At 35.0% G+C, this 16066-nt stretch overlaps 1 protein-coding gene across 4 annotated transcripts in view; it reads right to left on the bottom strand.

The window, feature by feature from the left end:
- Positions 1–16066, bottom strand: part of ZFPM2 (zinc finger protein, FOG family member 2) — a 318344-nt gene that overhangs the window by 235654 nt on the left and 66624 nt on the right. For 2 of the 4 annotated variants that reach the window (XM_068672479.1, XM_068672482.1), the window contains exons 2-3: positions 13639–13797; positions 4235–4318 (exon numbers count right to left, since the gene is read on the bottom strand). The exons of 1 other annotated variant lie outside the window; for it this stretch is intronic. In XM_068672479.1, the coding sequence (XP_068528580.1) occupies positions 4235–4318; positions 13639–13797 (243 nt within the window). The remainder of the gene's footprint in view (positions 1–4234; positions 4319–13638; positions 13798–16066) is intronic. One more of the 4 variants, XM_068672480.1, reaches the window with a different exon arrangement.

Genomic DNA, 16066 nt, shown 5'->3' with positions numbered 1-16066 from the left:
TAATAACAATATAGCTCAGTGTATTCATTGTCATTTAAAGCTAAAATAAATCAAGAATAACTAGTATAATTTTTTATTAAACATGCTGTATACTTTTACCAAGGCATTTGAAGCTGATGTGGTGAAGTTTAATCTGGTTACCTTTCAGAAGACATTCATAAGGAGTAACGCAAAAAAAGTTATCAAGTAGTCTTATCGATTATTTGGCTTTACCAACTACCCTATTTTGTACTAGCATTTGTGCAGTTAGCTTGTAGTAGTTTGTGGACTAAAGAATGTATATTTTTACCTTCTTATTTCAGATATTTTTACCTTCTTATTTCAGATATTTTTACCTTCTTATTTCTACCTTCATAGCTAGCTACAGCTGCAACAAATTGCTCGTTATTGAAAGGACACAAAGGACAACTCACCAAGACACAAACCTTGCAAAATCAACTCCAGTTCTTTCCAAAATGCTAGAGAACACTTCACAGCTAGGACTATTCTGATAACGAGTTTCTAACTCAAGCTGTATAATCACCATATACAGCTCTTCAAATGTTCTTTTTATGGAATTCTTATACTAAAGGAAATTATTTTCTTCCACTGTAAACAATAGATGTCTATGGACTAAATGAGAGCAACAATAACAACAAAAAGATAGAAATAACAACAATTATTTTAGATAAAGGCCAAAGATGGAAAATTTTAGCTCCAAAATATAGAATGTTTTCCAGGTTATAATACATGCAAACCTGGTGTTAGCATGCAAATTTGAGCATTCTTTCAATCAATGCAACCAACCAGAACATCAAACAAACAAAACTATTAGAATTGAAAGAGGAGGGGGAGAAACTTATGTGAAAAGATTGGGCTGAAGGGTAAAAGAAGGACGGAGTTACAGCTTAGGTATACAACCTACAGCATACAGTAATTAAGTATTTGGGAGATGAGAAAAGATCTGAAAATTTATGTTAGCAGATGGCTTAACTTTTCATTAACTTGTTTTTTCAGTGTCTCATGAAGTATGGTGTTACGTGTTCTCCATAACCAAGTTTTCATGAATTAATGCATGTCCTGTGCAAATAGAACAAAATACGGAGAATTTACAATAAAGAAAAGTTTGTTTTGTATCTAAAGCTATTTTTCATTATTTACATCAATATTTTCTTCTAGGCATCTTCCAAGGCCACATGTTACACACCTGAAATATCTCAACACTGACTACTATATCCCCGTACTACTCTCCCTCCATACTGAAGCAATCTGCTTGTGAAACCAACTGTCTAGATATTACTGTGAAGCAATTCTAACCTAGGCTCAGATGAGTATCAAGGTCAGATGAAAACGGCCAAGTCGATCCACTTGCTGCTACAGGACTGCAACTTTAAAAAGCCAAAAGGAGGCTTAGCTCAAGAGTTAATAACAAAATACATTTCTCAAGCTTTTTTTTGTTTCTGTCCCCATAGTGTTGCTTTAGCAACTAACATTTGTTCAGCACAAAGGAGTTTATTTACTCACAGTATTTCTTTTCTTTCCGTTGTTTACTCTTTTTGTTCATTCACAGACTATGTTTCAGTCTCAATAAGACTATTTATTTAATATTTATTTTAAAACTGATTACATTTTTCTCTGTTTTACAAGTGTAGACATTTAATTGGATCCAGGACACATTTTTTTCTTTCTTTCTTCCATGCCAAAACAAGTGCTTTATATATACCACCTACTTTTCTGCTAACCTGTTGATTCATTTCAAATTCCACCAGGTCTTTTTTCTCATGCTTATTTATTTGCTTTGCTGCTCAGTTACATTTTATTTTTAAGTTAAAGGAAAAATATATTTTTTTTTTTTTACTTTGAACAACAAATAGCATTACAGAAGTATCATCAATGATAAATGCTGCTTCTACTGTAGTGACTATGATCAGTAAGCAAACATCGTCCTTAAAAGAACATTACTGTGGTTACAAAAACACTCATAAACAAGAATCTGTAATATCATATAGTATGTTTAGTCAAGAGTCAATTAAGCTTTCTGGACTCTTAGCAACTTGGCAGAATTCATCTCAGATATCAGTAGATATCTGAAAATTAAGCTAGTCCAGACTAATTATGTAGGCACTCCTATAGATAGGGAAGAGAGAAACCTCCACTGTGACTCATTCCATTCTAGGATGAGACAGGAGACCACTCTTGGTGATAGCAGAAATGAATCATCCTCTGAAACACACTAGGAACCTATCTTTAGCCAGCTGAAGTTAGGTAAAACAAATTTCTACCTTACAGTTAGGTGCTGAATACACAAAATAGTACTTGGAAAAATAAAATGAATTTCATAGGTGAACAACTTCAGTACTGTAATATGAACAGAATTTTCATCTTGACCTACTATTTCTTGCCGGAATTAACTGTTTTTTTGTTTTGTTTTGTTTTTGCTCTTCAGAAACAGTTTGAAGAGGCTTTTATGTTGTTTTTATCCTAGTGTTTATTCAAGGGAGACAAGTAATAAAACTAAACCACTGTAATTCAATGTGGTACAGTTGGTCAGGGAGTCTGAACACTGTAAAAGAGACATATAACCAGAAACATACAAGAAAGAACTCTGACATCTCTGGCAATACTGCCAAATAGTAAAAGAGAGACTTGAATATACAAGTAATTTCACTTTAATCTTTTTTAGAAAGTAAATACTTCCCAATTTGTACTTAATCAGCTTGTATAACACTTTATTGCAGTATTTTAAAGAATCACATGGGATAGCAATTCTTCTCAACCCTGCTGTTTTAATCCATGTGTTTCCTATCAATATTAGGCTCATACAAAAATTCTCATACAATATAACTATTGAACTTTCTTGACTAGGAATGTTACAGCAGCTGTTAGTCACTCCATAATGTATTTTTCAATCAGCTAAATCAACAAAGTATTTTTAACAATGAACAGTTCAGAACTGACAGATCTACTTTCTTGTTCACAACTGCTTATCATAGCATTGATATCATATATGTTTGCCAGGTGCTTCCTATAGTTAGGATACCTTCACAGAAGCCGCTTGTGGAAGATAAGGTCATAAAAGAAATGAAAAATGTGCAAGCTTCATACACGCATGGTTTTATCATCAGACAAAATAGCTTTGGGTGAAGGACTGTACCAGTTACAAACAGCGCACCGCAGCTTATATTAGAGTGAGAGAACATTAAAAGTTTGAAATTCAGTTTGTGCTCATTCTTCCTGGCAGCATAAATGTAAACTTAAATTGTTAACATCCTAATACAGCTGTTTGGAGTGAAAAATCACTTCTCAATTATAATAAATCAATTCAGAAATAAATTGTTATGAAGCCTGCAGCATTTTGCACTGCTAAAAGAAAAATCAGGCTTGATACAGATGCTTTGGATTCACTCACTGTAGAGTGAACATTCAGCAAGGTACATAACCTTTAGAATGCCAGTGCAACTGTTCACCAAGCGGCAGGCTTTCCAGGGGACAGAGGAGAAAGGGCTCTTTCGTCTTCCTACCACAAACTACAGTGGCAATAATACCAGATCCTAGAGAAGAATTCCAAGATTGTATAAAATAGATGCCTGAGCTTCAGGAACTATAAATTAGTATACAAACATCATCCCTCACTGTTTGCTTTATTTGCTTTATCACAGCACCTAAGACCAGTCATAGAGCTTATACAGACTGAAAATTTTGCTCTTGAATCCTCTGAAACACGTAGTATGCAGGAACATCTCTTCAGAAACAACAGTTATATAACTTTGAAACAAAGCACATACAACTTAAAATACAAATGCAATGTACTTCGTTCATTTAAAGTAACTTACTTTTTGGCAGCACATGCCATTCTTAAAAACTACCAGTGAGATCTAACAGGATGAAGCTGTTCATGTGTATTAGTTCTTTTTAAAGGATTCTGTGTAAATATTTAACAAGCAGAAGTGTTTAATTTTGATGGTGATGCAAGTTTTCAGCAGAAAATATACCTCTGAGAAAAAAAAAAAAAAAGTAAATTGGGAGGGAAGCTTCCCTACTTCGTTGTGTTTGGCATCAGGTGTGAGGACAAGGCAGACAACTACAGAGACTACGGTGTCATGCAGAGGGATTTATTCTACAAGCCTTGCGGGTACTGGGGGGGAGATGAAGGGAGAGATGGAGGGAGAGATGGTGGGAAACAGTGAGAGAGAAATCCAGTGCTATCAGCACAAGACTGTTATCACTTAGTCTGATGCATATCAGAAATACATACCGAAGTCAACTGAGATTCCTTGTTCTACATATACAGTAAGTTCTAGCAAAATCTGGCTCTCAGATGACTGATTTGCTAACATACCTGGAAAAAAACAACACCTGTATATACATTAATTCCCTGAACGTTATTTTAGCTTATATTAATCATCTCAGTAGTTTGCTTCTTTGCAAACAATTATTGTTTTCTGTCATACTGATTAACAATCATAATTTCCCCTGGGATAAATCTCATTTGAAATAACTGTATATGTTGAGTTGTGCTAAGCACTCTTGAAATTTTTTATCCAGTACGCATCAGTCTCTTACCCTAACTTTTAAGAAAAGTCTGTGAATATCCATGTGTCAGTGAGTGCCTACATGTGTGCAAGCTGTTAACTCTCCAAAAGAATGCTAAGGAAATTGTTTTGGTTTGTATTAATATCATCACTTTAACAAAATAACATCTTGAAACAATCATTGTGTTAAAAAACTATTATTGTGTTAAAAAACTAGCATCAACTATTTCTAACCATTTCAGCTACTGCACTTTTCTCATGGGATAAGAAATTCTTGTGCAGCAAGTTCATCTAGATTTAGTTTGGTTCTCCTATTTTTCTAAATGTTTGACATGTCCTCATCATCACCTTGCTTCCTTTTGAAGTCTTCTGAAGACACGGATCACTCATTCAAATGTATTTCCTGCAGAAAAGTAAAAGTGTCCCTGCAAATTCTTTTCCAGACTTACCTTCTAATAATCAGTTTTTTATTTTCATTTTTAGGGAGCAACTCTTGTGGCAACAGTACTACAAAGGAGTGACATTCAGCTATTTTGCTTACCTATCAATTTTCAGAGATTTAAAGGGGGAAAAAAATGTTTTCTATCTTCTCAATCCTTCCCTACTAAAATTATAACTGCAAGAACACTATTCAAGATATTAAAGTACCAACCTTTGGTTCAAATTTACGTAGCTCTAAGCACTAGATTACAAAAACATCAGAAGCACACTTCTAAAGATATTTAGATGCCCCAAACAAAGACTGTTACTTAGTATGATTGTCAAAAAATATTTCAAAATTTGTTTCAATGGAAACTGACAATCTATGAGCTTCTAAAACATGCTGAAGCAAAACAGAGAGATGATTTCAGAGAGACTTTACTGATTTTCAAACTGTAAGTTTGCAGAATCTTCATATTTTGACTTAAGTACAATTCAGTTCCTCCCCTGCTGTAGAAACATTATCTCTTCGAAGAATACTTCATCCTACCAAAAAAAAATCTAATTTTATAAAATCATCTGAAATCATCTATTATACACACCTCCTGCTTTCATGTGCTTTCCACATAAATTGCTAGATAAGCAGTGCATATCTCTTTTTACAGAGTGAAACTTTAATTTACCTTGCTGTAAACAGTTGAATGTTTTTATTTGTAATAATCAGTATTGCAGGTGCTTCAATACCAAAAACTGTCAACTCGCCACCACTGGAGGCGCATTTCCATATATATGCATTTTAAGCATTATACATGGCTTCAAATACAGTTTAGCCTTCCATGAGTCAAACTAAAGAATATGACTTAGCAGTCATAAATAAATGCTTCCCCTTCTGTTATGTACTACCAATAATAACTTTCCTAGCAACATTTATCCAAATATGTCATAAATGTGGAATTTGCTTCTTTTTTTTCCTGATCCCTCAGGAGTTAAATTACTGTTGACATCTCCGCTTCTGATTTATAGCATATAGCCTGTGAGAAACTCTGCTTTTCAGTCCTGGACTGACAATGATTTTTCAGGGGATGTCTCAGCACATTTCAAAAGCATTCAGAATTATTATGTTAAGAACACCAAACTAGAAGAAAAAGGCAATATAGACCTTCATTATAAATAAAATTAGTAATAGAGGTATAGTACACATGAACTAAGAACATGCAGTGAAATCTGTCATTTTGTGCATTTCATATTTTAAAGAAGATTGTCCTTATTAATTTGCAATTCATATTCTGTCAAATTTGAGCTCAAATTTAAGTCAATTGAAGTTCAAGTTTTGTGACTTTCCAGAAAGGGGACATTACACTACTTGTTGTAACCAAATAATCCCTTTACTCATAGCTGTGATGGAATTCCCAATTTCTTTGTCCTTAAGAAAATCGAAATGTGCTGACTGAAAAGGCTGGAGTTGCTTTGATAAACTGCTTAAACTGAGTAAGCTGTTGAAGTGTTTCTCTCAAATAATTCTGTACAGCTAAAATAATGTTTTCTATTTGGTTCTATGTATTTACTTCCTGAGATACAGCTTGCTAGTTTCTTTTTCAGATACAGTTTCATGTCATCTGCTTGATAACCAATTATTTCATTTCTTGATTAAAAGAAGGGTTTGCTTGTCTATCTTGGGACAATTTTTTATCCCACTGAAATGGATGCTAATACTAACATGGATTTCAGTTGGGCTGAAAATACAGCCCTAGAGATTTACATATGGGTTAGTACTAAATATAAAGGAGTATATGATAGGCAATCTTGCAGTTGTTATTCTGAATGCCTTTCAATGCTTTCAAGGGAATGGTGAAAAAAAATCACTCCAACATTTTCAGATATCTTCTTTCTCTTCTAGCAAGAGAAGAGGTGGTCCTCCGAGCTTGAGCAACTAGAGAAAATGAGAAAGCACAAGTGGTAGAGCACAAGACAAATGCTGATGTTCATAAGAGAAAGAAAGGTTTCCTTTCATCTTAACAGGATCCAATATAAATGACTTAGCACCTTTGAAGATTATTATCAGAGATCTTTCTTATTGCTTATTCAGCATCTCACAAAAAGTAGATGCACAGGATTTTAAAAAGTTAAAAATAATGGGTTGTTTCAGCTGAATGCAATACAGACAAACAAACAAGAACCCGCACTCTGGGGACCATGAGAATGTAACACAGGTTCACAAATGTGCGTAAAAGTCAGTAAGAGGTAACGATTGTATTTTTGGAAGAAGTAGCCCTGTGAGGTGTTGTTTAGATTTTTGTTGTCCAAGGAGATGAAAATATATTACCACGCATACATCCTGTTTCTGCTTACTAAAAACAATTAATGTGTCCTTTATTTCCTCAGGCAGCCTACATAAATAAAATGTAATGAAATAAATAAATAAATAAATAAATTTAAAGGAATATGAGCTCCAAGAGAACAGAAGTATTGCCAGGGAAAGATAATGTCAGGCGCGGGTGGGGGGTGTCTGGTGCCAAGCAAAGCCGAGGGCTGTGCAATCACCTCTATCAGTGCTCTATCAGTGTCTACACTCCAGCCAAATCCAGAGAAAACAAGGAGTCAAAGATTCAGGTCAATAAGCTTATAGGCGATTTGCACAAACAGCTCCTCCAGCAAGGTAAAAAACAAAGTCATATTGGCTTTTCTTTTCTATTCCTTCTCTTTGAACTCCCTGGTCCAAACACACCCTGGAAATGTCAGTGTTATATGCAAGAATTTAAAGAGCTGAGCTTCTTAATCCCGTTAAGAAATAAGAACAAAGTTGCCTGTAAAGATCTCCTTATTGAGCTCAAAGTGATAATGGTATAGCTGCCTTATGCTTATCCTATTTCCACTTGCTATAGTAAAAGAGGTGGAATTTGTCATGAAATCCATTACTAAAAGGAAGGAACCATTATTGATTAAAAGTTTTCTGAGAAAAAAAAAAAAAGGCTATAAATCTACTTCCTGATCCAGAAACCAAAAATAGCAAGCCCATTGTTAGTCATTACACGACTAACATGAAAGAGGCAAAGAATATTTACACAGATGAACACAGGCATACACACACAAAGTCAAACTCCAGAGAGAAAAGGAGCACACAGAAACCATTCTCAAGGTAAGAGTTTGCCTGGTTTTATAGACGGTAGCATGATAGATTTGCACATGAAGTATGAAGAGAGATTAATGCACAGAAGAACTTAGCTTTGCATATGCTTTTTCTTATATGAAGAATCACACTGCAGCTGTTTCCCTGAATCTCAAACCTGGCTGCACAATCAGGTCACATGGTTTAATGTAAAAAAATCCAGTCCTAAACTGGTCTGGCAGCCTAGTGACAAAATACTGTACATGAGCAGAAAACTTCATTCAGGTTCTTAGCACAACCCTTCCAGCCAAAGCAGAATACAAGATTACAGCAGTAGGCATACGCTCAGTATGTTGAGGCCCATATATCCTCTGAGTTTTGTTTGCTAAGATTTGTCTATGAGAGTTTCAGAAGGCATTAGAAGCATGCAGCAACACTGATTTACTGTGGGCGTAAGTAGCAGTCTGTGCTAGAGAACCTAGAAGCACCACATCATAAAACAATCCATGCTCATCCCATCCTGTGCATTGCTTGAATCTTCCTATGTCACTAACTGAAGCACAGTTAGTAGTGGGAACCAGAAGCCATCTGCTTTCCAAGCTACCACTGCTGGCGTTAAGGCCACTGAACCTCCTCCCTTTGAGAGCTGGTGCCAAAGCTACCTGGCTTTACAGTAACTATGGGAAGCCTATGCAAGAGGAACAAGCACAGTAGCTGTGCTATGAGCAAAAAGCTGGAGAATTCAACATAATTGCCTTTTAATTCAAGAAATCAAGAGACAGATATGTCTCCTCTCTCTAATTATCGTATGTGTATATATATGTTCCTCCATTCACAGAAACAGTCCCACATTTTCTATTGTCCCTCCATTTTCTTCTCTTGCCATTTTCCTTCTCTGAACACAGCTACTTAACTATCTACTAATCTCAAGTGATCTCTCTCATTGCTCAAGATAACTTTTCCCTTGAAAGTTAATCCCTCACTGAACACTTCTGCTAAGAAGGTCACAAGGAATTGTAATTTGTTCAGCCGGTTCTCACCCTTGTGACATGGACAAGGCTCCTATTGTCTTTGCTGTGTACAAAGAGGAAGAGGTGTTACATCCACAGGAGGATGGCAAACTTACTAAGTAAGAGATGAGAACATTTTTGATTTTGCTGAGGGTATCTAAGTAGGATGATAGCAATCTGAGACTCAAAAGCCACTGATAAACTACTTCACAGTCCAAATGAACTTGATTTAATGCTTTGCTTTTGTCTCATGAACTCCAACTTTGTGCCTTTTGTATTGCTCTGCTGTTTGCACTCCCTTCTTGTATCCCTCCTCCGTTGTTTTTTTTTAGTCCTATCAAGGCTCCAGTTCACTTTTATCATCTTTGTTAACATCTCCTTATTCTCTAATTTCTACCTATGAAACCTAATTATCTAGTCTATCTATCACTTTTGCACAGGAAACACACTGCTTTCTCTTTATCCAGACCATCTTCGTCTGAGTAGAGTACAAACCCTGGGGCTAATTTAATGAATCTTCTAGATCTGAATTTAATCTAAATTCATCGTAATCTGATACAGAATCTGACCCCAGATACCCACTATCTGAACACTATCTGAAAGACTTCTTCAGCAGCAGAGGTTCCAGGAAGATATGGCCTTTGTGTGGAGGCATCATGAGATACCCTCTTTATCTACAGTACAGAAATCTGCAGTAACTGAGCATAAGCAGCAACTTTCAAAGGCCCCAAACTAACAAAATGCAATTCATCTTCACCAAGACAACTTCCCACTAATATTTTAGTTTCTACTCCGAAGACTGAACTTCCTAATGGAAGCACTCTGTGACTATATTTTATTAAAAAAAAAACAAAAAAACAAAAAAACACAATACCTTTCTCCTCAGCTCATTATCAAGCTTACAAACAAATCAGACTTCTAGATACCATTTTTTTGAGGTTCTTCTAAAATATCCATTCTTGGATAGGAAACTTCATCTCAAAGGTTGAAAATGTATCATTTTAAGCTTAAAGCTATACCTGATAGTAGGTTGCTAATGGCCATTTTTGCTTTTAGCATTTACGTACTTAAACACTGGTCACTTCTTCATGCTTGTGTGTAAGTAGAATATGTAGGAACAATTATTCATATGTGGCAAAGTTAATTGCAGTTTTGTTGTATTGCAAAAGTGGTGGTGGGTGGGGGTGGAGGTGGGGGTGGAATTTTCCAGATTTCTTATTGTAAAAGCCATTAATGAGCAAAAGGAGAAAAGAAAAATAATAGCCAAAAGTCATAATTTTGAAAACAGGGAAGTTGTAAAATGACATGTAGCTCAATCAATGTGATTAATTTGCTTCACACTTTGCAAAGGCTTTCGCCTTCGCCTTGTAATTCTGGCAACTATTCTGCTGAATCAATCTCACAAACCTAAATTAATAAGGTGTGAATGACAAGTATAGCTTTATAAAGGTTAGCTGTTTGTAATTTAGACAATAAGGGACTGCTCTCTGCTTATAATACAATCAGGAATAGTTTGACAGGAAAATCTCTTCAGTCAAGAAGCCAAAGTTATCATGAATCCATATGTCCTCTACTTTCACTAATCTCAACGAATTGTTAGCTCAGTAAATTTTTACTTTCAGTATCCAGGTTCTATAGTTAAAAGCCTTTGTTCTCAGATGATTATTACATTTACACAGCTAGGGAATTATGAAAAGCAGACCATGTGTGAGCCTTGAAAACACCTCCTTCCCAACACTGATGTCATTTGTTGCCCAAATCTCTGCATTCATGCAGGAATACTCCTCAGTTCACCTATCCTCTAGGAAGAATTCCCAGGGGATGAAAATGGGAATGCACAACTGATGAATATTCAATAACCTCCCCTCAGTTTCTAGAACTTTTCATGGTCCCAACTAGCAAGAGGAGAATGCAGAGATAGCATAAAGGATTCCCATGCAAATCCTGTTATTTTCTAGGAAGATGAAAACTGTAGCATGAGAAAAAACATATCTGCACTTATATTTGCAGATCATGAGGAGATCCCTCATTTGAAGATATCTGCATTTTACAGGCTTCCAATACTGTCCAACCAGTAAAACAAAACAAAACAAAAACAACAACAACAACAACAAAAAAAAAAAAAAAACAACAAAAAAACAACAGAAAGTTAGCCCTCAACAAAGAAATTAAAATACATTGGTTTGCTCACCGTTCTCCAACATGCATCATTTTCAAGCTTTATTCATGATGTTAAAGAAACAGTATTTTTAGAAAGAAATTGATTTCTCATATCACCTTTTAATGTGCAGCATTTTAACTGGAGCATTATAAAGAAAGCTTTTACTGATTACGAGATCATGACAAAAATCATGAGAATTAGTCTCACATTTAATATTCACTATTTAATATAGTCACAAAACCTTCCACTGAGTAAAGGACAAAAAATAAATTTATTTTCTTTCCAGATCAGTTTTGTCTTCTTGTGTTTTGTCCTCAGAAAAATGTATGTGGCCTCATAATGACAACACTTAAATGTGACACTGGCTAAGCTGGACATTCACCAGAAGCTGAAACATTATTAAAAAACAATACATTTCTAGTCTCCCATTCCATCCTTTTCCAGGGATATTCTCAACTTACTTCAAAGTGGGACTTTCTGTCACACTGCCTCAGCTGGAAGTAGATTAGGGGTTTTATGTGCCCCTTCATCCTCAGAAATTTCCTTTTCAACTTTTCTTCTGTAGCAGTTGCAGTGGATAGGTTTAAGATTCTTTTATAACTACAACACACTTGAAAAAAGAACTGCTGGGGAATCAAAAGGTATTCAGTCTGAAGAATCAACAGATGCTCACTACCTAGTAGTGTCAGATAGGCTCACACATAGGCTCATTATCATCCAAATTGACTCATATCAATAAAATAATAAAACATATGATAATTAAGATTCAGGTTTAAATGTATTCCCACTTAATTCCTGATCTTGTTGAATACAATACTATGGATTCAGTGCTTTCCCTGAAAGATGTGTTCATTAAAGGGAAGAATACTCGAAGAATACTTGTCAAGAATATTTGAAATCCAACATGAATTTGCAATATTGATTGTTATGAACAAAAAATAAATCATGCATTATTCTGAATTTCACCCCAAACTGTAGTATTTCCATTTATGGGTCCTGGAAATACAGCAAGCAGTACAGAGAAATAACTGAATCAAGCTGATATGAACTGAGAGTGGTGCATAGTCTTCCATTGCTGACAGAAGGAACTCAAGAGATGCTGATATGACAATTATGCAAATAGAGGTTTTTATTCAGCTAAGAAAAATGGCATCTGAGAGGCACATGAACAACAAGTTAACACAAAGTAATTGCTGTATTTGTCTACAGCACAGTTATTTCAGCATTTAATCCCCCATATTTGTAAAGCATTTCCTTTCATGTGGTTGCTCATACTTCACATTAAGCTTTGTAGCAGCTACTGTCTAAACTATGGGCTAGGCTGTTTTGGTCTTTTAGGATTGCTTCTTAGTAAGTATCAAGAACCTCAAAAATCTGTAAACTACATTAGAGGACATGTAGAAAATACATTAACTTGCCTTCCCTTGCTGTTGACTGAAGACTGTAGGAAGGACTAATATTTTGCAGTCATATTTGATTCTTCAAATAGATTTATTTTACTTTGTCCAAGACAGCCAAAAATAATTAAAAACCAAACCAAACAACCAAATAAAAAAAAAAAAAAAAAAAAAGAGAAAAAAAAAAAAGAGAAAAAAAAGAAGGAACATACAAAGCTATCATGAGAAAATACATGTTGATATTTGGGAAAGAACAGGAAGACAAAGAAACCATTGATTTCCAACTGCCTGAGGGGGTTGTGGACTAAGAAGAATATCACCCCAACAGTTCCAGTTATTTGATAGGCATCCTTACCTGCAGAAGACAGACAACAAAGCAATCAAGTGCAAATCTGGCAGGAAGAAGGTTAAATCAATGTTCCACATAACAGTGTGCTTTTTCTATCAACTGAATGGGAAACAGCACAATTTTGAGACTGAACATTGGGTAGGAATAAGCTGGAGTGGTTTATGCTAAAATATATATATCTTCAATAATTTGCAAGTAAAGAATGCATCAAAAAGGCATCTGCAACTTTAAAAGTTATCCTTTCACAAATCACTAGTTTTCTACCATGCATAATAAGTTCTATAATAAGCTCTATTTTAATCCTAGAATCTACAGACACAATCTGTTTTTCTAGCAATGTTTCCTAGGCAAAGAAGCAATGAACAGACATGCTGCATTGCTAGCTTCAGATCTGATAATAATTGACTTCTGAGACCTGTTCTCTACAGTTAAATACATAGAAAATAACATTCTTGGAAAAAAACATTAAAGGCAAGACGATACACCTCCCTGCAAAGTAAATCTTCCATCACATTTAAATATTTACCATTTAGCAGGCTAACCTCCACAAGTCACAATTTTCCTGTTTTTAAGGTACCAAATTAATAGGTCTTTTTATACTTTTTAAACCAAAAGAAGAAGCTTTTTGGCCAATTGGACACAGTTCTGCCAGAAGTCCCTCAGGAGGTGGGCTACAATGATTACCTTTATTACAAAAGTATTCCACTTCTTCGCAGCTCAGATTTTCAGGCTCAAACTCTGCAGAAAAGCTTTCCTCCAATGGAAAGTCTTCTTTTGAGACAGTATCGTTTTCTTCAGACAGGCATTCTTCTTCTTCATCCTCAATGGCATCCTCAAGGGGCCCTTTAAAAAGAATCAGGAACACTGTGGCAAAACCATCTAAAAGGACAATTTGAAATAAAACCTTAGTGAACTTATAACCACAGGTCTTTAGCTAGTTCTTTCTTCCACAGCTGTTTTCAGCATTTATTAGAATTGACCAAATAATGGTTAATTGACATTGAAATTAAAAGTGATTGTTTTCCTAACTGAGGACTTCATAATATGCGAAGTGTTATTAACAATATGTATTAATAATACTCACACATCTTTTTTCATTATTCATCATGTTGTAGCATTAAAAGCAGACACTTAACAATGGAAATCAAAGCTGTTTTTGTAAAACCATGTAAACAGTCAAGAGCCTTCTCTTGTTGATTTGTTAGTCATTGTTTTTTGATGCTGAGTTACAGTACTTAATAGACTCCCTTCACAAGCTTCATTTCCAGAGTTAGCAGTACAGATGACAGTAAATTAGTATAAAGGTATTGACAATATAAACTTCATCTTATTCTGCTATTTTCCTTCAACCAGCACCTGAAGGAGTGTAAAAAGAGCTTCATATTCTCTGCGACCATCCATTTGCTAGACTTTAATAGACTACCAGTCAATAGGTGGGACTCAGACAAACTATTATTTCATTTCCTTTTACAGAGGCCAAACAACGAGTGTGGTAAACTGCTAGCTGTGGGCTACGACAACACATGGCAGTCACAAGAGCAGGGCATGAGTCTGAATTTGAAATGGCAGCTAGTCTTTGATTCTCCTAGATACCTAAACATCCCACTCTTACAAAGCCTTTTGAAGAGAAAGCATCTTATAGATCTGTAATACATAACTCACAGATTACCAGTTGGAACGTACTCCAAAATTAAAATTTCTTCTCTCTTATATACACACTTCACAGCCATTGGTTAACAGCAACTATTTGCTAAAGACATCTCCTGTGCAGGTGTAGAATTTTACCTTAGATTTAAATAGAGATTTGAAAGAACTAAACATATTTTAATTTAACTAAGATTTTATTAAATGTCAGTATGTTTCAAAATCCATCCTAAGACTGGATTTCAAAAGAGGGATTTCATTATACGTGTTTGAGGCTTGAAAAAAAAAATACTTATTTCACTCTCCAATGAAAGCACAGTCTCGTTTATAATTGATTGAGTATTTCTTCCTTGAAATGAAAGCTAGCTAGCTAATGAAAAAAAATGTAATTTGTATTTATATTATAGTTTTCCAGTATTAAATACACTATTCCTACATAATCTATCACACTGATATACAATACGTAAATGATTCTGTTGCACTCGATGAAAAGAGAGGGATAAATTTTTAAAAGAAATCAAATATTGACTACACTCTAATTTTATGTAATTTATTATGAACCAGGGACTACCAACATTTATTAAAACAGCAAAATTCACTTTAGCATAATTCTTGCTTCAGAGGAATATGATGGTTACTTTTTACTGTAATTGACTGAGATTCCCAGCTGGGATTCCATAAATTAATATAGCTTACTATCTTTCATGGAAATATAACTATTTATGCCAGCTGAGAATCTGACCAAATGAACCCACTTTTGTGGACCCATACTCACCAATGCAAGCTATCATTCAACAATATATCTCCTAAAATAAGGGGTTATTATTATGGCTGAAGAAATAAAGATTCCCACTGTCAAAGTATCCATTACTGTTAATTGCACTTTCTAGCCATGTTGGGAAAAAATCCAGCAATTGAATATGCACACAGAATGAAGAGTGGATATCACAGTGCACGGAATTGAGAACAAAGCACGCACTGGAAGAGCCGTGAGCAATGTGCTGCATCTAAATACGGGCAGTTTGGGCACCTCAAATGTGTCCAGTTCCATTTCAGAAATGAAAGCACAAGAGCATCTGAATGACCATCAAAAATACCTTCCAGATCTCATGATTTTATTAATATGTGACACTGTCTGTAGGGCCATTTACTGGTGTGTACTCCTGGAAGCATCTGTATAAATAAAATAGAAGGGAGGCACACAATGAAACAAAAAAATAAGCTATTTTAGGGAAATGGAAATTTCTGCCAGGTATAAAGATGGATAAATACCATTTTCTACATCATCTCAAAAGCAGCCATATTCCCTCAATATTTTTTTCACGTATTTTTAATCCAGGGAAAAGATATTAACTTCATTTATAAATTTATAAAACATAACCTACACATTTCAGTGAAAGTTGACCTCTTCCTGAATGACTCGCTCTTTGTCTTTTTAAATGTGTCTTGCAAAATTCAGCATAGAAGT

The sequence above is a fragment of the Anas acuta genome, chromosome 2 (assembly GCF_963932015.1).
Source record: "Anas acuta chromosome 2, bAnaAcu1.1, whole genome shotgun sequence".
Classification (NCBI taxonomy): Eukaryota; Metazoa; Chordata; class Aves; order Anseriformes; family Anatidae; genus Anas; species Anas acuta.
Note: the sequence above shows the minus strand (reverse complement) of the source record. Positions and strands in the feature narration are given on the sequence as shown.